This window comes from Sapajus apella, unplaced genomic scaffold (assembly GCF_009761245.1).
Source record: "Sapajus apella isolate SASKATOON/1434 unplaced genomic scaffold, GSC_monkey_1.0 scaffold35, whole genome shotgun sequence".
NCBI lineage: Eukaryota > Metazoa > Chordata > Mammalia > Primates > Cebidae > Sapajus > Sapajus apella.
The window spans coordinates 13,897,819-13,922,804 of NW_022436975.1; the positions used below are offsets into that span (position 1 = coordinate 13,897,819).

Consider the following 24,986-nt stretch of genomic DNA (forward strand, 5'->3'; position numbering starts at 1 on the left):
TCATCTATGTAGAAGATCTGAAAGAATCAACAATAACAACAATAACAAACTCTTAGAACTAATAAGCAATTATAACAAGGTTGCAGGATAGAAGGTTAATAAACAAAAGCAACGAACAAGTGGCATTTGAAGTTAAGAACACAATGCTATTTGCAGTAGCATCCCTGAAATGAACTATATAGTTAGTAATCTGATAAAATGTGTACGAGATCTTTATGAGGAAAACTACAAAATTCTGATGAAAGAAATCCAAGAAATAAATAGTGAAGAGATATTTTATGTTCATGGTAAAGAAGGCTCAATATTGTCAAGATGTCAGTCTTTTCCAACTTAGTCTATATATTCAACAAAATCTTCATTGAAATTCAAAGTTGTTCTGTGGATATTGATAAACTGTTTTTTTTTTTACTTAAAAAAATCTGTTTTATTGAGGTGTAATTTATATACAATAAAATGTACCCACGTAAGTATACTGTTGGATGAGTTTGTCTTTTCACTGTCATAATCTTTGCAAAATAACAATAATCTAGAGATAGACCTCATACTCTTCACAAGAAGTGACTCAAAATGGATCACATACCCAAATATAAAATGCAAAACTATATACTCCTAGAAGATCATCAGAGAAGAACATCAGAGAAAATCCACATGATCTTGAGTTTGGCAATGACAGTTTAGATATAACATCAAAAGCACAATACATAAAAGAATGAATTGAAAAGCTGGACTTCATTTAAATTAAAAACTCCTGCTCTGCAAAAGACATTGTCAAGAGAATAAGACAGGCCACAGACTGGGAGAAAATATTTACAAAATAAATACCTGACAAAAGACTGTTGTCCAACATATGCAACGTACTTGGAACAATAAAAATAATAGGTAGATGGAAAAAAGCACATGATAATATGCTCCACATGATAGCTTGTCACAGAAATTCAAATTAAAACAACAATGTAATGCCACTACATACCTACATACCTATTAGAATGACCAAATCTAGAAAACTGACAACACCAAATTCTGTGTAGGATATGGACCAACAGAAAGTCTAATTCAAGGGGGTAATGCAAAATGGTACACCTACTTTGAAAGACAGTTTGGTAGTTTCTTAGAAAACTAAACATACTCTCAACATATGATCTAGCAATTGTGCTCCTTGGTATTAACACAAATTATATTAACACTTAGGCTCACCTAAAAACCTACACCTTGATGTTTATAGCAGCTTTATCCATAATTATATATTATAATAGTTATATGATCTACTATAGACATAAAGTATATTTGTTCAACTTTTAAACTTTGTATAACTGAAGTAACACAATATTTTTTTCCATATGTTGTTTTTGTCAATATTATGCTTGAGAGATCACCCTTTTCAATATATAGGTAGGTCTACTTAATTTATTTCCACATCACATAGCACGGATTGCATTCATACAAATTCATTAATTTTTGATAGACATTTAGATTGCTTCCAATCTAAATGTAAAAATAAACCCCTGCTATGAACACTACTATATGTGTATATGGGTGGATGTGTGACAAAACAAGGATAAATGCAGAGAGGTGAACTGCAGAATCATAATGTATACACATTTTAAACTGCTAAATGCTGCCACATTGTTATGTCTAAGATTGGCCATTCTCCTGCATATGAGTGAACAACTTGCCATGTTTGGACAATAACAAATAATATCAAGTTTGATCACTTACCAAGTGTTGCTAATTTTATTGGATTTTTAAAGGACTCTACTTGGTACATTGTTTATCCTTTATATTTTTGATTTTTAATTATTTTCTGCTTTTACATGTACTTTTAATATGCTTATTGTTTTATTTTAAGATAGTTCTTATCTTCTAATACAAAATATAATTTATTTCTTGTTACATTTATATTCTGAATTGCCCTCCTAGAATTTAGCTCCACTAGAGCAGAAATTCTTGCCTGTTCTGTTCATGGATTAATTCCAAACCCCAGAACAATGTAGGCACATAACAAATATTTGTTAATTAAATGTAAATCTATTAATCTTTTATTCTAACATCTTTAGTCTTGTTAGTCTTTAAAAAATTTTAAACTGAGTGTTCAGCCATTAATTTCAGTCTTTCTTCTTTTCTATTATAAATATTAAATGCTATACATTTTCCCTAAATATCATTTAATGTACATTCTATGGGTTCTGAAATGACATGTTTTTATATTATTTCTATAAATATTACTTGCCATGAAAAAGAAATCTGTATTATGTACTTTGGTGCTATATGAATTGACCATTTACTTAATTATTTTAAAAACTGCCCACTAATCCTATAAGAATCAAATAATTTCAGTTTGCAAGATTGTGTTTTTTAAAAAGTATTCCATTCTTTTTATATTTTTTGCCTCACATGTTCAATAATGAAGACTTTTACCTTATCAACTCAGTTATCTTGATATACAATTCTTATTGCAAAAGCAAAATAAATTCTTCTTTCCCTTTACTCATTTTTTAGTAAGGCACTGTTTTAATAGCTGTTTTAATAATTAACAATTGAGCTTTTCTGCCTTTCTTTTTGAGTATTACGGAATAATACATTTTCACTGATTCAGTGTGTTTTGGTAGGCTTCAATCATTCCTTTTGATACTCAAATTATTACGACTTTAGGCAATGATAGAGTCTTCATAGTCGCCCCTACATCCTTTCAATGTGACTCAAGACTTTGTAAAAGTTTTCAGGCTCTCAAGTACAAAAATATACCCTACACTCACCTTGTTTCTTCCTTGTACCTCACCTAAATTGGGCATTTCTCCAGGGAAGAACCCTGGCTCTTTTTAGTAAGGAATGCTATCAGACAGCAAAACTGGAGTGCTCATTGCTATACTGGAGCGACATTGTTTCCAAGTCGTTTCAGTGAACAGGGATCACATGATATAAACAAACACACCCTACATTCTATACAGTTATTTTTAATCATGAATGCCATTTGATATTTTCAGTTTAATTTCAATATCACGATATTTACACTTATTTTCTTTGATCTTATAACCGTCTTTTCTCTTACACTGAAAATCTTTATTTCTGAAATCATTGATGTGATTACTTATGGTTTTAACCGTCAATACAAGGAAATTGATTTTAAAATACCAGACTGATATAAATACATTGATAAATACCATTTTTGTACCATTTTTGTCCCCTTGACAAAGCCAATGTGCCCTCTCACCAGTTCCTGTAGTCATTGGCTGCTGATGTCTCCAAGGGAACCCTTTCTGCCTAGGAAGTTAGCTCCTGCTTCCATCCCTGAAAGCAGGCCACAGCTGACCGGCATAAAAGTACAAAAATCTAGACCCGAAACCACTAAAGCCAGAGTCCTTTGGTGGGGAAGAGGAGATCACTGTGTCATGGTTTAAGATCCAGAGCCCTCTACTGAAGCTCAGATCAAGGACACACTACCCGAGATCAGATCCAGTTTCTTTTCATCCCTCCCTCACAAGTCTTTCTTCAAGAGCACATCCTCAGAAATTCACTTTCACCAAATCTCCTGTCTCAGATTCTGCTTCTACGAAACCCTACATAAGACAACTACAAACACTGTAACTCCAGAGGGAGGTTTGAGATGTCATTCCTTTTGTCCATAGAATGTATCTAATTAAGAATACATAACCAAAATACCATATCATAAAGTTACTTTAAATGCTTTCTTTATGTGTGCATAGTGCCAGATGGATATGCAATTGGGCACATTTGGGTTATATTTTTAATTTAAAATATTTTTAATAATTTATTTTTAAGAATATTGCACTTATGACTCAAAATTCATAACTAAGTAAACTTGGAAAAGTCTTACCTGCCCCAATAGGTGTCATTAATTATATTTTTCTCCAAAATTATTTATTGTATCTAGTTTTCAAATTGATTTACATAGAATTAATTGTATTAAACTCTACTGATCATATTGGATTTATTTATTTTTATTTTAAATATTTCCCATTTTTCCTTTTGAGTTCTTCTCAGTGAATGAACTCTTACCAAAATGTAAAAGTTTTTAAATGTGGGGTTCTTTTATACATTTTTTGCTAATGATACTTACTTCAATTGTATTATTGTCAGTCCACACTACTTATGTAACATGATTTTCATAAATACTTTGTGTGTAATTATATACATTTATAAATGTATATTTTCTAATTTAGGAGCACAGAGCTCTATATGCATGCATTAGATCAAACTTGTTAGTTATTTTGATCTAATCTGCATCCCCGATATTTTTGTTTTGTCTGACAAATATTGATGGTGGACTTAATTACTCCACACAGTTCCGATTTTGTTTCCTATGTATTGACACTAATGTGTTATATACACAGTTTTCACAGTTTTTCTTTCATATACTCTGTTTTGTCTGATATTAGTATAATTATGTCACATTTATATCTTTGTTGTATGTAATATTTGTCTATTGTATCTTTTTATATGCATTTATTTTCAATGTTTTTGTGTTCAGATACTTAAATGTGCCTCTTGTAAATGACACATAGCTAAAATTTTGAGTTGTAGAATTAGTCTAATAAATATTTATTGAGATTATTGATATATGTCATTGTTTCTACAATCTAATTTTTGCTTTCTATTCATTGTGGTTTGAATACTATTTTTCTTTATTCCTGACATCATCATTATATTTTAAATTTTTCATTTATTCTCTACTACTTCAAAATCATATATTCATTTCTATTTTTATCCTATTAAAATTTTACCCTAAACTTTTACAACTCACATTTACATTTAAAATTAATCATTATTGCTGCCTTCTACCTAAACAATACTAAAATCTCACCTTCCTTTCATCTTGCATGGCACTGATGAGCAATATTTAATTCCACCCTGTTTTTGCCTCATATATTAGGCATTATATTTGTCTCATATAAGTAATATTTACAGGAATTTGCCCATCTTCTAGGTCTTTCTTTCTTCCTGAAATACAATTAGGAAGTTCCATTGATGGTAAATAGTCTAGATTTTATTTGTCTGAAAATGCTTTTGTTTCATCATCATCATTGATCTTTCTATGTTTATTAGATTAAAAAACCTGGATGAACTACTGGGAAAGGAGAAAGAAATAGAGAAAAGGATTGGGAAAAGATCAGAGGTGACACAAGAGTGCACCCAGTCATACGTATTTATATATTTTGTTGGCAGGACTGCGTGTGTGTATATATATATGCATATACATACATATATATATATATGGTTGACATATGATGATGATGATATGTATATATGTATGTGTGTGTGTGTGTGTGTGTGTGTGTATTTCTGAGTTAAAATAGCAAGAGAGTAATAGGTTCCTGCTTTCAATGTTGCTGTTGACAACCACACTTAATCAAACATTCTTTTGTAGGCAAGTTTTTCTCTTGACTTCATTTTAATAACTTGGTTTTTATTTCATATGTTATTATTTTACTGTAGTGCTCTCAATGAAAAAATGTCTGCCATTCATTGAGTTTGAAAATTCATCAACGACTTTCTTCTAATATTGTCTCCTACTAATTCTCTTATTCTCATCTCCCAACTCTGATCAGATATATATCAGACCTTCTCATTTTATTCCCCATGCCTATTGGCCTTTCATGTTTTCTGTATATGTGTCTCTTTGTGTTGAATTCAAGGTGATCTCTTCAAATACCTCTTCCAGATCATTGACAATCTCTTCAATGTCTCTAATCTGATTTTTAACCTATCTATTGATTTATTGCTTCAATTATGTTTTTAATCTCTAGAAATTTTATTTAGTTTATGGTTAAACATACCTATTTATTTAATATTCTCTTCCTTTTAGTGATTTTTCATTCCCGTTTTTATTTTTATCGGCATTTTAAGGGCTGGGTGCAGTGGTTCACACCGTAATCCCATCACTTTGGGAAGCTGATGCAGGAGGACTATTTGAGCCCAAGAGTTCAAGACCAACCTGGGTGATATTGTGAGAATTCATGTCTACAAAAGCCTTAAAAAATTATCCAAGTGTGGTGGTGCACATCTGTAGTGTCAGCTACTTGGTAGGCTGAGGTGGGAAGATCACCTGAGCCCAGGAGGCAGAGGTTGCATTGAGTAAGACTGAGTCTCTGCACTCCAGCCTGGGTGAAAGAGCAAGTCTCTGTCTCAAAAAAAAAAAAAAAAAAAAAAAAACCTTTTTATTTAATAATTCTAAAATCTAAAGTTACTGATTCTTAAATTGTGCTGTTTACATTTTTCCTGTTGACTCTTTTTCATAGATTTTTTTTCCTTTGGGGTTTGGCAAATTTTTACTATGAGGTTATTAGAACTATTTAGCCTCAATCTTTGGAAAACCTAAGAGATCTAGTTTTAAGATAAATTATTTTAGAAAGGAATGTTTGGATTTATGCTGGAACTCATTCAGAATTCCCTATCTTATGGGAAATTTCTTCTCAGGGAATTTTACCTTTTCCTAAAATCTTAGCTCAATTTGAATGCTCCACGAGGAATAAGAAAAACCAAGAGAACATACAGTCATGGAAAAAAGAATTGTTTTGAGAAAAAGCCAGGGATTAGTAATGTCAAAAATTGCTGAAAATCAAGAAAGATAAATACTAAGAAGCCTGTGTCAGACATATTGATATCTGTGAATTTAGCCAGAATAGCTAAGAGGCAGTTTATCATCTGAAAGCCAATTTGCTAAAATTTCATCTTTCCTTTACTTATGAAGTTTTGTTTCGCTGTATAGAAAATTATTCACTGATAATTGCTTTGTTTAAGGAGGCCGAAGATAAGGCTTCAATCCCTTCTGGCTTGTAAGATTTCTGCTTACAAATCTGCTGTGCATCTGATTGGTTTTTTTTTTTTTTTTTTTTTTTTTTTTTTTTTTTCTGGTTACCTGATGTTTTTGCCTCACAGCTCTTAAGATTCTTTCCTTTGTCTTGACTTTATATATGCTAACGACTACATGCCTAGGTAATTATCTTTTTGCAATGAATTTCCCAGGTGTTCTTTGAGCTTCTTATATTTGAATGTCTAGATCTCTAGCAGTCAGGGAAGTTTTCCTGATTATTTCCTCAAATATGTTTTCCACATTTTCAGATTTCTCTTCTTCCTCAGGAACACCAATTGTTCTTGGGTTTGATTATTTCACATAACCCCAAACTTGTTGGAGGCTTTGTTCATTTTTAAAAATATCTGTTCTTTGTCTTTGCTGGATTGGGTTAATTGAAAAATCTTGTCTTTGAGCTCTGAAGTTCTTTCTTCTACTTACTCAATTCTATTGCTGAGACTCTCCAGTGTGTTTTTGCATTTCTATTTGTGTGTCCATTTCCAGAAGTTGTGATTGTTTTTTATTTACATTATCTATTTCTCTGGAGATTGTTTTTCTTTCATATTCTGTAACTTTTTTAAGGTCTTTAAGTTAGTATTTACCTTTCTTTGGCGCCTCCTTAAGTAGCTTAATAATCCACCTTCTGAATTATTTTTCTGGTGATTCAGAGATTTCTTCTTGGATACATTGCTGGTAAACTAGTGTGATCTTTTGGAGTGTTAAAGAAACTTGTTTTGTTGTATTACCGGAATTATTTTTCTGGTTCCTCCTTGTTTGGGTAGACTATGTCAGAGAGAAGATCTGGGGCTCAGTGTTGCTGCTCAGATTGTTTCATCCCATGGTATGATTTCTTGATGTGGTGTTCTCCCCCTTACCCTAGGAATGGGAATTCCTGAGAGCTGAACTGCAGTAATTGTTACTTTTCTCCTCAATCTAGGCTCCCAGCAGAGCCTGCTGGGATCCAGGATGGTACTGAGGAGTGTCTCCAAAGGGCCCTGTAATGTGATTTGTCTTCAGGTCTCTAAGCCATGGATACTAGCACCAGCTCTGGTGGAGGTAGCAGGGGAGTGAAGTGGACTCTGTGAAAGACCTTGTTTTTATTTTTGTTTAGTTTTCTGGTTTTGTGTTTGGTGGCCTCCAGCCAGGAAGTAGAGCTTTCAAGAGAGCATCAGCTGCAGTAGTATAGGAAGGATACAGTCTTGCCCAGGGTCACATGGATAAGTTTCTCAGGTGCTGGGAAGAACCATAGAGCTCCCAAGAGATTATGTCCTTTGTTTTTGCCTACCAGAGTGGGTAGAGAAAGACCTTCAGATAGGGAATGGATTAAAAGTGTCTGAGCTCAGACTCTCCTTGAGCAAGGCTTGCTGTGGCTGCTGTGAGGGTTGTGGGTATGGATTTATGGCCAATTGAGTTCTATTCCAAGGGGGATTATAGCTGCCTCTGCTGCATCATGCAAGTTGCCAGGGATGTGGGGGAAAGCCAGCAGTGACAGGCCTCACCCAGCTCCCACACAGCCTGAAAGCCTAGACTCACTCCCACCACCACCATGCCCCCACAACAGCTCCAAGTTTGTTTCCAGGCAGCCAGTAAGTAGGGCTGAGAAGTTGCCCCGGGCTACCAGCTTCCACGCTGAGAAAGCACGCAGGGCTTTCAAGTTTCACACCTCTCCATCTGCCAAGGTTTCTGTGCTGTGTCTGTATTGTGGTCCACTCTCTCCCCCAGACTCTGTCCGGGAAACTTCTCATTCAGTCGAAATTGTTACACAGTTCAGCTGGAAGTTTCCTTCTCCCTGTGGTCTTTCCCTAATTTGACTAAAGAGACAAAGGACCCCAGCGAGACAGCCTTAAGTGGCTTCCCAGGGACTGAGAGTTCCCACAGGGCTTTTCCCACTGCTTCTTCTAGCCCTATATTTTCCTCAGCTCTCTAAATTGATCTCAGCTCCAGGTAAGGTCTACTTCTCCCATGATCTGGACCTTCAAGTTCCCCAGTGAGAATGTGTGTTTGAAGGCAGATATCCCTCTTTCACCCATTGGGCACTCACAGTTTTTTGGCCATCTCACAGAGCCTGCAGCGTCAATCCACTTCCACCAGAGTCTGTGGATTCTCTTGGCTTTTTGGTGTGTTCCTTCAGTAGTCCTTGGAGCAAAAGTTCATTATGTGAGTCTCCACAAACCAATCAGTCTATTTGAGTGGGAGCTGCAAGTTAGGTGTGCCTCCTATCTGCCATTTTTTCCTGCCAACCTCTCAAAATTGCCCTTGTTTGGTGAGAGGAATGAGCAGAAGCGTTGTCATAGTGAGGAAGCACGTGAAGCTTTCCTGGATGTCTCTCTGCTAAAGTTTTGACTGACTTTCTCATATCACTTTTCTAATAAGCAGATACCATTGTTCTTTGGCTATCCAGAAAGTCAACAAGCAAAATGCCTTGAGCACCCTGAAAAACTGTTACCATGACCTTTGCCCTTGACTGGTTCACTTCGGCCTTGACTGGACCACTTCCTCCTCTTGTTAGCCATTGCTTTGATTGTGCTTTGTCTTCAGAATCACACTGGTAAAGCCATGTTTTATCTCCTGTGACAATTATTCAAAGAAATGCTTCTGGATCTTAATCGCACTTGTTGAAAATTTCTAATAAAAGCCCTGCTCTTGTCTGTAGCTGATCTGAGTGCAATGGTTTTGGCAGTCATCAAGTGGAAAACAAGCTCATCTTTAATTTTTTAGTCAGAATCGTGTTAGCAGAATGAATTGAGATATCTATGGTGTTGACTAATGTACCTGCTGTTAATCATCGATCCTTTTCAACTCTGGCACAAACGAGATAATTTTTTTCCTTGCAAATTGATGTGAATGATCTGCTGGTATGTGCTTCATCTTCAACATTGTCTTGTCTCTTCTTAAAATGAGTTATCATTGATTGGCCTTTGGGTTGGTTCCAAGTCTTTGCTATTGTGAATAGTGCTGCAATAAACATATGAGTGCTTGTTTCTTTATAGCACAATGATTTATAATTCCTTGGGTATGTGCCCAGTAATGGGATTGCTGGGTGAAATGGTATTTCTGGTTCTAGATCCTTGAAGAATCTCCACACTGTCTTCCACAACGGTTGAACTAATTTGCACTCTCACCAACAGTGTAAAAGCATTCCTATTTCTCCACATCCTCTCTAGCATCTGTTGTTTCCTGACTTTTTAATGACCGTCTTTCTAACTGGTATGAGATGGTATCTTATTATGGTATTGATTTGCATTTCTCTAATGACCAGTGATGATGAGCTTTTTTTCATACGTTTGTTGGCTGCATAAATGTCTTCTTTTGGTCGGGCACAGTGGATTATGCCTGTAATCCCAGCCGTTTGAGAGGCCAAGACAGAAGGATCACCTGAGGTCAGGAGTTCAAGACCAGCCTGGCCAACATGGTGAAACCCCATCTCTACTAAAATATAAAAATTAGCCAGGCATGGTGGCATGATCCTGTAATCCCAGCCACTCAAAAGGCTGAGGCAGGAGAATTGCTTGAACCTGGGAGGCAGATGTTGCAGTGAGCCGAGTTTGTGAAACTGCACTCTAGACTGGCGACAGAGCAAAACTCTGTCTCCAAAAAACAAAAAAACAAGTCTTCTTTTGAGAAGTGTCTGTTCGTATCCTGCACCCACTTTTTGATGGGGTTGTTTGGTTGTTTCTTGTAAATTTGTTTAAGTTCCTTGTAAATTCTTGATATTAGCCCTTCAGATGGATAAATTACAATTTTATTTTCCCATTCTGTAGGTTGTCTGTTTACTCTGATGCTAGTTTCTTTTGCTGTGCAGAAGCTCTTAAGTTTAACTAGATCCCATTTGTCAACTTTGGCTTTTGAAATGTCCACCAATGATAGATTAGATAAAGAAAATGTGGCACATATACATCATGGAATACTATGTAGCAATAAAAAGGATGGGCTCATGTCCTTTGTGGGGACATGGATGAAGCTAGAAACCATCATTCTCAGCAAACTAACATAGGAACAGAAAATCAAACACCTCATGTTCTCACTCATAAGTGGGAGTTGAACAATGTGAACACATGGACACAGGGAGAGAAACAGCATACAGCAGGGCCTGTTGGGGGTTGAGGCACTAAGGGAGGGATAGCATTTGGAGAAATGCCTAATGTGGATGACGGGTTGGTGGGTGCAACAAACCATGATGGCATGTGTATACATATGTAACACACCGGCTAGTTGTGCACATGTATCCCAGAACTTAAGGGGTGTGTGTGTGTGTGTGTGTGTGTGTGTGTGTGTGTGTGTGTGTATGGATTTACCAGAGTTTATGTTACTCTGCTAGGGGCTCTTTTCAAACTGATGTCATACTATTCTCATTGCTTCAAACTAGACGCTGTTCAGACCTATTATAACAAGTTAATATGAGTTTATTTTGGTGCAAAAAAATTAAAATCCATGCATGTAGTTTTTTAAACAATAATAGAATTTTCTATGAACTTTTTAGAGACCCCTCTATCTGTTAAATGGTTGGATAAGGCTTTACTGATTCCTGAAGTGGTCCTGTCTAAGGAAGTAAGCCCCAAAATGAAGATAAAGGCTTGATCACCTTTAGCTCTGAATCTAGTCTATAATTAATGGTAAAGAATTGAAAAATTATAGCAATACCTAATGGTAAAGATAAGAAAGTGGAAATCAAAATTATCAGTGGCCACTCCTCAATGTGTAGACTGCTCTTTATAGCCAACATCAATGGCAAAACTCTAAATGATTATGACTTGTTCATAAATTGCAGGAAAAATTTTCTTAGAAAGCAACAGGAAATGGCAGACACTTCTTAATGAAAGCATAAATGCCTTTTAAGCCTATCTGTAAGAGCTTCTTTTAATGTAGAAAATATCGTATGGTTTTTGATATATTTGAACTGATTGTAAGCCTTCGTATTACAAGCTCCAAACACTTAAACCTATCAATCACTGTATTTTCCTTTTGTTATATAGAACCATAGTGCTCTATGAAATATTTAGTGTTTAAGTAAAAAGAAAATAATTAGAAAAATAAGACATTTGCTTTAACTATTCTAATTTATATTCTGAGATGAATAAGCATTTCAAAACAAGTTTCAACTGGCATGAATTCTACTATATAAATATAAAATCAAAGCACACTTTGTAAAATGAAGCAAAATCTGGTTTCTTAGGTGTATATGGACTTCTCCTTAAACATTTTCACTTACAGATGGGCTGACTTATGATGGAATAAAAGTGATAAGACAAAGCAAGTAAATAACTATATAAAAATGAATGCAATACTCTTCGAGCTGCAACTAAGGAAAAAGGCAAAAAATGAATATTGTTTTAAGTTAGGAGTAAATTTCTAGAAATAGAAAGGATTACATTTAAAGGAGACACATACCCAAAAAGGAAATGATTAAATGAGCACAGAATAATAAGAGAGAGGCTAACTCCTTGACTAATAAGAAACTGTATGGTGGTATACTGTAAAGCAGTGAATGTTGAATTTTTTTTAAACTATGAGCTGATTCTAACACAGCAACTACACTTAATATGAATAAAACATAGGCAGGAATATACATATACATAGTTAACATTTCAAATAATTCTGCGTATATTTTTTAATTGAAATATTTGTAGAATATGAGAACAAGTTTAAAATTCACACTAATAAAATAAAAGACCTCAAACATTTAATGCTTACTTAAATAGATATTAAGGAAAAGGCAGATACTGTGGAATACATTTCTTTTAAGTCATAACTCTGTGAATATAAAAGATGTACCTCACACCTGGTTCTCATGTGCTTTTTCTTTTTCTTCTTGTCTACCCTTAAAGCTACCATCTAATGTTCTTACTAACTTGACTCCTAACCTTTATGAAAAAAAGAATACACCAAATCTTCTCCTCTTTGTGTCTCTAAGTCTTTGTAATCCAGTTTTTTATTCCCAGTACTATCTTGGAATTGCATTTTGTAAGGTTCTCTATTGTCCCACTAATAAGAAAATTTAATAGTCTTTTCTAGGAGGCTTTGGGTCTATGACATTACCAACTTCCCTAAAATTCTCTTTTCTATTCTGCTTGAAGTTCTGAACAGAACACTCCAATATACGCCATTCTGACATATTGACTATTTTGAGTTAAAAGGAAAGTGGGAGGGGGGAGAGGAAGAAAGAGGAAAAAAAGAATGAGTAAAAGAGAAGAAAAAAAGAGAGATAAGGAAAGCAGGAAAGATGAAAGGAAGGAAGAAAGATGGAGGAAGGGAGGAAGAAAGAGAGGGAGGGAGAAAGGAAGGAAGAAAAAAAGGGGATAGAAAGAAGGAAAGAAAGAAAAAAGAAAGAAAGAAAGAAAGAAAGAAAGAAAGAAAGAAAGAAAGAAAGAAAGAAAAAGAAAGAGAAAGGAAGAAAGAAAGAAAGAAAAGAAAGAAAGAAAGAAAGAAGAAAGAAAGAAAAAGAGATAGAAAGAAAGCAGAGATAAAAGAGAGAGCAAAAGAAGAGAGAGCGAAAGCAGAGAGAAGGAAGAAGGAAAGAAGGGACGGAGGTAGGGAGGGGGGGAGGGACGCTCCGACCTTCCTAAAACCAGGAGATAAAACTCCCATGTGGAATGTGCTCTCCCCTTCAACTGGAAGAAGGAAGACCTTCTTATCACCAGAGTTGAAGAATCGAGGCCAAAAGAAATCTGCGCCAACAATCTGTTAAACTAACCATTATCTTCCTAGCCACTTCTCCATAATCAACTACCTCAACCCAAGCCCCCTTGCTTTGTCACATTTTCACAATGTGTTAGTCTTTTTCCAAGTAAGTATATAAGTTGTCAACTCTAATTGCATCTTTGGGCTTTTACTTCCTTATGAGGGCTCCATGTCCTGCAAAATTGAAATTAAGTAAATTTGTATGCTTTTTCCCTCCTGTTAATCTATCTTATGTAGATTTAATTCTCAGGTCCAGCTAAAAACTCTAAGAAGGTAAAGGTAAAACTGTACCTTCCCTACAATCTTAACATACTGTCTCCATGCTGTCCTCACACATCACAAACCCTCCTACTTGGTTTTATTTTCTGGTTTCTATTTTCTCTTTGCCCTTTTTCTTCTTTATTCTACAAATTATTCCCTGATAATCACATATATAAGGCAGGAAAAATATTTTTTTCTACCCTTCTGAGTTCTTAGCTGGGACTCTTTTTAACAAAAGGCAGATTAACAAGAAATAAGCAAAAGTTTATTAACATGTATATCTCATATATGTATGGAAGATATCAAGGATAAAATAACTAATTCTTAAAGAGGTGGCTTAGAATTCATGCTTAAATAACATCTTCAGCTGAAAACAAGGAAGAGTATGGGGCCGGCCAGTTTTAGGAAGCTTATGATAGATTAAAAAAACTAGTCAGTTAAGTTCATTGTGTAGATTTCTCTGATGCCCTCTCCAGGATGACAAAAGTCTAAAGTAATTTCAGGTAGTTAACTTTAGTTTTTACTGGTAGAGAAGGAAGGGACATCGTTGTAAATTTATGTCTTGCTTTTAGGTAAATGGGAAAAAGACAGAGAGATTTGTTTATATCTACTTCTTCTCAGTTGCCTTCAGCCCAAAAAATCCTTATGCTGAAGTCGCACATTTTGGGGTGGCATATCCTGCTACCCTTCACATACGCTTGCATAAATACAAATACCATTGTTTATGTCTTTTTAACTCTAAAGACAAAAGCATAGACACCAGTTGTACCAGTTGTCAACCTTCTTTGCTGTGATGTGCTTAAATCATTATACAATAGTCTATTTCCAATAAGTAAAAGAAATGGCATTTGTATTACTAGTATTATTTTTAAGATTACTGTGTTGTCTTATGGTTTAGATTAACCCGTTGCATTAGTCTCTTGTCACACTGCTAATGAAGGCATCCCAGAGACTGTGTAATTTGTAAAGGAATGAGGTTTAATTGACTCACAGTTCAGCATGGCTAGGGAGGCCACAGGAAACTTACAAACAGGGTGGAAGGGGAAACACGCTCATCCTTTTTCACAGGAGAGAGAAGAAAAGAGAATCATTTCATGAGAACTTGCTCACTATCACTAGAATATCACGGGGAAAACCAACCCCATGATTCAATTACCTTCAATAGGTCCTTTCCACCACATGTGGTATTCTGGGAACTACAATTCAAGATGAGATTTGGGGGGGGACATAGCCAAACTGTATCACCCATATATTTCAAACTACACTCTTTGATGTGGTAACTAAAAGCTTCAACTATAAAGTGATTTGTGTTTCTTTTTCTTTATAAAATATTATTTTCTGTGTTATATTTCCTTAGATATGTCTTCCATAGAAAACTAAGTTGTCATGTGCTAAGTTTTTTTTAAAAAGTTTAAAATTTAGTACTGAAAGAGAAATCAGACACAAACTTTAGATCAAATTTTACAATGTAGGAATGGAAAGGGTGTGATACTTTTCTTCCCCATTGAAAGGGTCCTAGTCCACACTCCTAAAACAAAAGAGAGGTTAACAAGAGAAAAGCATTAGAGATTTATTCAAAGTTTTACCTTGAATACATTAAGCCTTCAGAAATGGAGACTTAAAGATTCAGGGAAAACTGTCTATTTCTATGTCTTGATTGAAGATGGAATGCACAGCCATGTAGAATGAAGATCAGACTCTGGCATGTGGCTCATGGTCCTAGTGATGGCCTAATAGGTGTGGGAGGCAGGAGAATTGGCTTGAGTCCAGGAGTTCAAGAATGGATTGAGCAATGTTCTCACCACTACACTCCAGCCTGGGCAAGAGAAGGAGACCCTGTCTCAAAAAATAAAAAATAAATATAATTGGACCAAAAGACCATGACCTAATGGTAAGAGACTGAATATGGAAACCCAACAAGGCCTGTCTTCTCAGATTCTTCTTGGCTTCTCTGTGTGACATTTCTTTTTCCTGGGTATAGCATAAGACCTTTCTGGAGTAACAGTCTTATGATCTACTTTTAAGACAAGGTAGGTGAGAGAATTTCTTTATTGCTAGCTCTTACACAGAAAGTCAGGTGACAGAGTAATATTTCTAGGTTTTATGGCTGGCTGTGGGGAAGAATGGTTCTAGTTCTATGATCTCTCTTAGAGAAGAGGAATTCTAGTTTCTAAGGCCTGCCTTAGGGAGAAAGAAAAGCAGGAGAAAGAAGGGCAGAAGAAGTTCAGAAAGAGACTTTGCTTCTGAGGCTCTTCCATTGTCCTTCAGGTTCAAAGTAGTCAGCATGACAAATCATCATATTTTGGAGTGTCATTTTCTGAGCCCCCAAACAAAAGCTTAAGAAGTTAGTTGACATATAATTTGATGTTATTGATATTCTCATTCAAATTTAATACAGTCATTGCAAGGAATAGTACCGTTTATAAATATGTTATAGTTCCAACAAATTTAGTGAGAACTATCCTGAAAGGTTTTATGAGTGTAACAAATATGTGTGATTAGTTCATAAATTGGATGTTGTTTTATTTGTATCATATAAATTTTAGTTAAAGTCATACTGAAAGGAACTTACAGTCTGCAATAGGAAAGGTCACTGGGTAAGAATGGTTAAGCAACAGAAGTCACTATGAGTTTCAAGATCATGCTAGTTCATCCTGAACCTAGTGAATTCTATTAAGATGAGGAATAATACATAGTTCCTCTGTAGTGAGTAAATCTAACTGCAAGAAATTAAATCTGATGACCAGAAAAGGGAGCAATCAGTGTGCATCTCCGAAGTTTGCATGCAGGTAAATTGCCTTGCATTAAACTGAATTCAGTAGCTGAGGCAATTATTTTTCTATAATATTTTCCCTTCAGAGAATAACTGCAAATGATGCAGGTAGCAAACCAACAACCAAAAAAATGACCTCAATGTTTTATTATCAATAAAGTGCTATAACTATGAAGGTAAGTGAATGGCAAACCAACAACCAAAAGGAAAACGGTGTAACATGTTTTATTATTGATATAATTTGAGGCATACTTACAATGGTACTTTGAATTCCTTGAACTGAGGAAAATCTAAAACTGTATAACAACCCTGCCTACTGATATGCACTGGGAATGTGAATACCCCTGTGATTCACTTACCATGTACAGCAGTGTAAAAGGAGCGTTTCCCCACTGTCATTTTCAGAGAGCTCCAACCTGGTTACTTTCAGTGCCACCCATGTGTAAGTTCAAGGCTTTCCATTTCTCACTAGCTTCCTCTAAGTTTTCAGAGTTCCAACCTCAATTTCAGGCATTTAGGAGTATCCTTGGCCACTGAAGTGGAGACTGTCCTCAAAGTAACCTTGGAGTGCAAATGTGCCTCAGTTATGCTGCATAGCCTGAGGGCACCCTCTGGACCTCTCAGCAAAGGTCACATATGAATCATGCTCCAACATGGTCCCCTGACACTAAGACAGAGCTCACTCTTGAAGGGAGTGGAGGCTGGGAAATCAACAAAAGCTGACTCTGCTCCTGCATCCTCAGCTGCCCTCAAGACCAGTGTCCTGGCCCAGGGACTGCTTTGGCCTCTCTCCATCACTCCTTCTTCTTCTTCCTGAACCACATGGGTGGTTGCAGTCTTTGATTTATTCGGAAGTCAAAGCCTTGGTCCCTAATCTGTTCTTTTCAATCTATTGCTTATGACCAAAACATTATTATTTTAGCTCTTCATATGTTAACACCTCAGAAATACTAAAGGGCATCTCTTAAGGATCCAAAGCCAGACTATTTTTTTCCATGAAGAGCTCTGAAAGTATATTTTGAAACATAAAGGTTTAGGTTTGTCTTCTTTGTTCTTGTGATTGACTGTGGTGTAATTTTCTTGAAACAATTGAGGAGGAAGGACCTGGCTTTCTTGAGGGTATAAGGAATGATCAGCACTTCAGAGGTGGAAGACAACAAGTAAGATAGGATACCAACCACATCATAGCTAAAAGTAAAGACTGCACAGGATTATGTCTCAGCTCTACCACCAATAGCTGTGCTACCATGGACAAATTAAGTTACCTCGATGTGACTTACTTTCCTCACCTATATCAGTTTCTCCTGACTACTTCAACAAATCATCACAAAACTGATGGCTTAAACCACAGAAATTTATTCTCTCACTGTTCTGAAGGCCAGAAGTCTGAAATCAGCTTCACTGAGCCGAATTCAAGGTCTTGGCATGCCCACACTCTCTCAGAAGATTTAGAGATCCTTGCCTCTTCCCACTGCCCATGGCTGGCAGCAGTCCTTGGCCGCCACATCCCAGTCTCTGCTTCTATGGTCACATAGCCATTGCCTCTTCTTTCTTGTGTCTCATCTCTCTCTGCCTCTCTAAGAATACACACGATTTCTTTTAAGGTACGCTCAGATAATTCATGATAATCTCCCCATCTCATGACCCTTAATTCAATCACATCTGCACAGTCCTTTTATTGCCCTGTAAGGTAAAATTCACAAGCTCCAGGGAATAGAAGCTAAGTACCATTGGTGGAGAAAATTATTCGGCCTGCTATAAATTAGGTTAATAATAAAAATACTTACATGAACATTCAAGAATATAATATGTGAAATTCACTTAGAACAACATCTACCATGCCATAAAGCATTCAACAATATATTGCCCATGTTAGTGATATTCATGATGATGTAGCAACAAGCAAATGCAGCCAAAAAGTTTCCAGGTAGAAATTATTTTTAAATAAAAGTATATGGAAGATCTCATCTCTGGATTTTGTTTAATGTGTATTACCCTTAAAATGTTAATATTGATTGAAGGATTGTATCTCCACCTTGAATAATCACAACCCAATAGTTTAGGCATATAATACATGCAGCCACTTAAGGCTTTGTCTTTTGTTACTTTTCATGTGAAATTGAAATCATTGTAGCAATTTCATCCACCCTGAATTCTTCCTAATGTCAAAGTCAAATATGTGTTGTAATACAATTGTCTCATTTTGCTCTTTTGTCTCCTACCCACCTAGGACACCGATCTAATGACATTCAATATCTCTGTCCATCGGTCATGGTGGAGAGAACATGGACCTGGCTGTGTCAGAAGAGTGCTGCCTCCCTCAGCCCATGGCATGATGGACGATTACACGTACGTCTCTGTCACAGGCTGCATCATTGACTTCCAGTACCTGGAGGTCATCCACAGTGCCATCCAAATACTACTCTCTGTAAGTGTCAATTTTGTGTCATTTTCTGAGCAGAACTCTTCTTTATTGGCGTTTTTTCCTCCACACCTCCCTGGTAGACAGTGCCACAGATAAACAAACAGAGAACATCTTTTCAACAACAGAAATAGCAATTTTGGTACCACTAGTATACCTGATGGCAGGTTACACCTTTTTTCTCTTGATACCTAGACATTTTGTTTTTAGAAGGATTTCTTTTTCTTTCTTTTTTTTTAATTTGTTTATTTTACTTTAGGTGCATACTATATCTGGCATTTCTCCCTATGTTATCCCTCCCCACCCCCTGCTGTCTCTCCCCTACCCACCCCAACTGCCCCCAGTGTGTGATGCTCCTCTCTCTGAGTTCACGTGTTCTCATTGTCAAACACCCACCTATGTGTGAGAACATACAGTGTTTGGCTTTCTGTTCTTGTGTCAGTTTGCTGAGAATGATGGTTTCCAGATTCATCCAAGTTCCTACAAAGGACACGAACTCATTGCTTTCTATGGCTGGCTGCATAGTATTCCATGGTGTATATGTACCACATTTTCTTTGTCCAGTCTATCATTGATGGGCATTTGGGTTGGTTCCAGGTCTTTGCTATTGTACACAGGGCTGCAATGAACATACGTGTGCATGTGTCTTTATAGTAGAATGATTTGTAGTTCTTTGGGTCTATACCCAGTAATGGGATTGCTGGGTCAAATGGAATTTCTATTTCTAGATCCTTGAGAAATCGCCACACTGTCTTCCACAATGGTTGAACTAATTTACACTCTCAACAACTGTTAAGAGTGTTCCTATTTCTCCACATCCTCTCCAGCATCTGTTGTCTCCAGATTTTTTAATGATTGCCATTCTAATTGGCATGAGCTGATATCTCAGTGTGGGTTTGATTTGCATTTCTCTAATGACCAGTGATGATGAGCATTTTTTTCATATGTTTGTTGGCCTCATATATGTCTTCTTTTGAAAAGTGTCTGTTCATATCCTTTGCCCACTTTTGAATGTGGTTGGTTGTTTTCTTTCTTGTATATCTGTTTTAGTTCTTTGTAGATTCTAAATATTAGTCCTTTGTCAAATGAGTAGATTGCAAAAAATTTTTCCTATTCTGTTGGTTGCCAATTTGTTCTAATGATTGTTTCTTTTGCTGTACAGAAGCTCTGTAGTTTAATTAGATCCCATTTGTCTATCATGGCTTTTATTGCCATTGCTTTTGGTGTTTTAGTCATGAAGTCCTTGCCTATGCCTATGTCTTTTAGAAGCATTTCTAACTTGAGATACAATTCACACCATTCAATGAAATTGTATCACCATTCACCAGAAGTGGTGCCTTTTCTCTGAGCTACCTCAGGCTCTTCTGCTAATGCCTTCTCCTACTAATGCACCTCACTTTCAGAAAAAGAAGGATGAGAGCCAATGGCTTATTCTGTCTAATAAACAGAATAATAAATAGATTTCTAATAAATAGAAATATTTATTTCTTAAAAAATGAATCCCACCAGAGACTCTTTGCATTTTAGTGCCTAAAATCTGGCATTGGAATACAATTCCGTATACAGAAACAAGAAGGAAATGATGTGATTAGTCCACAGAAGGTTTGTGTGCCAGGGATTCCTTAAAAGTAATTTTCTTCCACTAGGCTGCCCCACTCACAGTTTGATCACAATGAGGAGTGGAATTAATTTAAGGATGTGTAGCATAATCAAGAATCTTCCTTTGAGACCTAAAAAGGACTTACCATGTAGTTTGAGTCAATATTCAATAAAGACATTCTCAAGCTGCTTTTTACATAAACCAGCTATCTCAGTTCTGTTCACTGGTTAGCTTAGTAGGAATAACAGACACAGACTCAATAGTAAACAAATAGATAACAGAAATATGAGTGATATGTCAATGAAGAAGGTAGCTTGCAATTGATTCTAGAAGAATCTTTGAAAAATCTTTGCTATCACTTACTGTATTGATTATCTACTGCTATATAACAAACCACTCCAAAATACAATTATATAAAACAATATTAATTTATTGCTTGGAGTTCTGTGCATTAGGAATTTGGGCACATCTTGGCCAGATAGTTCTTCTGTTTTATGTGGTATTAGATAAGGTCACTCAAAACTCCACACAGTATTGGCTAGGGTCACTGATGTGAGCCTGTCAATCTGCCGCTCTGCTAGGACTAGAATGTCCAAAGAGGCCTCACTCACATTTCTGGTGCTGACTGTTGACCCCATTCTCCTGCACATGCCCATGGCTTCTCCTTCTGCAAAAAAAAATATAGACAGTTTCTCAAGCAACAAGATAGCTGAGTAATAAAAGGAGAAGCCACCACGAGAGCATTTATCAAGCTTCTACTCAAGTAACGCTTGCTATTGTTTCATTGGCTACAGCAAATCTATGACCCAGCCTGTAGTCATTGTGAGAGGAGGCTATCAAAAGGTGAGAAGACAAGAAGGCGTGGCTGTTTTAGAGCCACCAATGTAGTAGTCTACCTCATTTACTCAATCTACTAGTTACTGTTCTTTAATTTGCATGTCTCATGTTTTAAAAAAAAGTTTCAGAGCATGTTTGAAGTACAATCTTCTAGAAAGAATAAAGGTCTGAATAAAACAAAAATCAAAGATCTTTTAGGGTTCTCGTTCAAAGAAAGACAAATTTGACTCTAAACTCAAAAAACACGGATTGCACCTTGATGGCAAGGAATTTCCTTTCAGGCATGTATTAAAAAAATCTCATCATTCTAGGTTTCTACAATTATATTTACAGGTATAAATATATAGTCACTCATCAATATATGCTTATCAGTCATTCCTTATTCTCTGATCTTTAATGTAGCCATTACATATAAAATTGTGGCAAAATACATATGTTTAAATTTTTGTCGTGAAACAATGCAGGGGCAAATTTTCTTTTTAAAAATGCGTAGGCTGTTTTAAGTTATAAAATAACTCTATTACTCTATGCTAGACACTAACAGTTTTTATTAATCATCTTAAATAATGAAATATTTTTCTAAAATCTTTCATATGTGAACAGATTACTCTCCTTTAAAAAAATATTGTAGCAAATTGCTAAACCATTTTGTGCAGTGATGGCATGGCCAGTCCTTTATAATACAGCAGAACACTGTGGAATCCAAAAGCCATTTCCCCGTAGTAACTCCAGTTCGAAGGAACAGCAACTATTTATTTGATAAGGAGCTGGACTGTCACATAAAAACATTCCCTAAAGGGCATTCTAAATAAATTGTATGTGTTGCCACCTAAAAGCACTTGTCGCTTATAAATGAATTTATCCACATTTTAGTAAGCATTCAAAGCTACCACCCTGCACATATAGCTCTATACTGTTCAGCCTTTGAGAAAAAAAAGATTAGTTGCTACTCCCTTAGTTTTCTTGTGTAATACACCTGCAAGGCAAGATTTTTAATATTTTAGGCTTTCATATTAAAGTATATCATGAAATTGTTTCACAACTATCCAATTATGTGTTAGTGGTGTCATTGATTTTTGAATGAATTTCTTGTATTTGTCACTTATTTTATGTGGTTACATTTACAATTATTAGAATTGTTGTTTTGTTGTTGTTCTTGTTTTGTTTTGTGTTTTGAGACAGTTTCGTTCTTGTTGCCCAGGCTGGAATGCAATGGCACGATTTCGGCTCATTGCAACCTCTGCCTCCCGGGTTCAAGTGATTCCCCTGCCTCAGCCTCCCGAATGGCTGGGACTACAGGCGCAGGCCACCATGTCCAGCTAATTTTTAGTATTTTTAATAGAGGAGGGGTTACACCATTTGGCCAGGCTGGCCTCAAACTCCTGACCCCGGCCTGCCAAAGTGCTGGGATTACAGGTGTGAGCCACTGCGCCCGGCCAGAATTGTGCTTTTTAAACATTTGATTTAGGAGAATCCTTCTTGTTGGCCAATATGTGCTGAAATGTTTACTTTCTTACTCAAAATCAGGGGTGATGGTCACAATATTTAACATCTGGAGGGGTGTGGTCAACCAAGTAAATTGAGGGGCAACTTGGGGAAGGGGGGCAGGGGCTCGGTGTCTCTGCTGGAGGGGGTTACCCTTTAATTACTGGGAGCATAGAAATGTCTAGAATAACCTAGGGAAGGGACCGACGAATGTGGCCAGGAAGGTGATTTCGGGGAGCGGCTTTCCACCGAATGAGAAGGAAGTATTTCAGTGTTTTGCCCAGGGACACAGCTCCTCTGTGAGTGTGGCTTGAGCAAGGGCCCCGCGTGAGTGGAACTTGGAACTGGAAGAAAAATCACCTCGGTCATAAGCATTCCACAGACTGTGTATATGCTTAAGGGAATGAATACAATAACTGAACTCAGAAAGGTCAGGGTTCTCCTATGAGGCTGTCGCTCCAGGCTCAGGGAGCATCCCTGCTCCCAACCGCCTGTGCCCGGGTGCAGAGGCCCCCAGCTCTCGCCAGCCCCTCCGTCCCTGCGCCACGGCGGGGGGACCTGGAGACGCCACCTGCTTCCTCCCCTCCCCAGGCGCTCAGGCTGAGGAGAGGGAAAGTGCTAGGCCCAGAAAAGGTTCTTGTTGCCCTAAAGTCACCAAATCCTAAAGCAGAGTTCCTGTGAATTGTCGGCGACACCAAGTTGAAGATCCGCGGGGAATCCATAGGAAGGTTGCGCACGGTACTGGAGGGAGCAGGAAAATGCAATCCATGCTGGAGGGGAGAAGTCAAAGACAAGCAGAATCCGGCGGAGGGGTGATGAGTGCCCCGCTCAGTGCCCACTGCCCGTCTCTGCTCATATGCTCAGCACTTCTCACCTGAAGCTGCCCAGTAACTTCCTAAATAATCTTCCCTACCGAGTTTTGCCCTACACCTCATGCATGCCTCCTCCCTGTAAGATGACCACAAAGCGCAAATCTAATCAGTCATGTTCCTTCCGCTCACCCTTCAGTGACACTCATCGCGTTCAGGGTGAAATCGGAATTCCCTACTGTGCAAGGGAGATCCTCACAACCCGCGCCGGCCTGACTGCCACCCTCCCCTCCTGGCATCGTGCAAAAGAACCCTTTCCCGCGTCTTCCTCAGGCAGCGGCCTGCATGGAATGGTTTATCCCTCAAGTCCCTTCTCCCTCCTACTCCAGCTGGGCTCCTCATCCACCTGGCCCTTAGCAGACTTCTTTCCCAAAAACACCTCAGGATATGGTCATTTAATTTTTTTAAATAGTTAATACATTTAGTTGGTTTGAAAACATAAAAATGTACAATAAAACCTCTGCCCGGCATTTGGGCCCCATATGCCTGGTTCTCCCGTCTGCTTTCTGACAGGCACCCTGTTTTACTCTTTTTTGTGTGTGTGCCTATGAGTCCAAAGTGCCTTTATGCAAATGTAAGAAAATGTGATTATATATTCTTATCCGCTCCCACACAAGCTAGCATATGATATGCACTCTTCTGAGCCTTTCCTTTTATTATTATTTATTTTGTAGCTATTTCCATATCAGCACTCAATGTATCGTTGTTTCTTTAATACTCTCCTATTGCATATATTGATGGACATTTGCACTGTTAACTCTATGCAAATATGAAAATAACTTCAGATGTATATATAACCTATGTATATATGTGTATATATAATATAGCTAGTATAATATATAGACAGTATGTGTTACATATTATAATCATATAACTATTATACACTGTATTATACTAAAAACCTGTGTGTGTGTGTGTCTCTGTGTGTGTGTGTGTGTGTGTGTGTGTGTGTGTGTGTGTGTGTGTTACTGAGAGCATTTCCTGGTCCTCACTCGCTCAGGCTGTACCGCTGCCCTGACACCTGAGTGCACAATAATCATCGAGTCTCTGTTCTATCTACTGGAAGAAAAGCTCTTTGCAGGATAGAATTGTGTTCTTTTTTCACTTGTTCATGTCTGTGGTTTCAGGAGGTAGCATAATCATGGCACATAAATATTTCTTGAATGAATAAATGATCAACAAACAAGATACTGCAAAGTCTGAAATGGGTGAACACAAAAGGAGCCTACTGAAAAAAACCAGCAGGGATGAAT

General features: G+C 37.0%; 1 protein-coding gene across 3 annotated transcripts in view; it reads left to right on the top strand.

The window, feature by feature from the left end:
• NKAIN3 (sodium/potassium transporting ATPase interacting 3) overlaps window positions 1–24,986 on the top strand; it is a 650,466-nt gene that overhangs the window by 461,559 nt on the left and 163,921 nt on the right. For all 3 annotated transcript variants that reach the window (XM_032296192.1, XM_032296191.1, XM_032296190.1), the window contains exon 4: window positions 18,751–18,948. In XM_032296192.1, coding sequence (XP_032152083.1) covers window positions 18,751–18,948 — 198 coding nt within the window. The remainder of the gene's footprint in view (window positions 1–18,750; window positions 18,949–24,986) is intronic.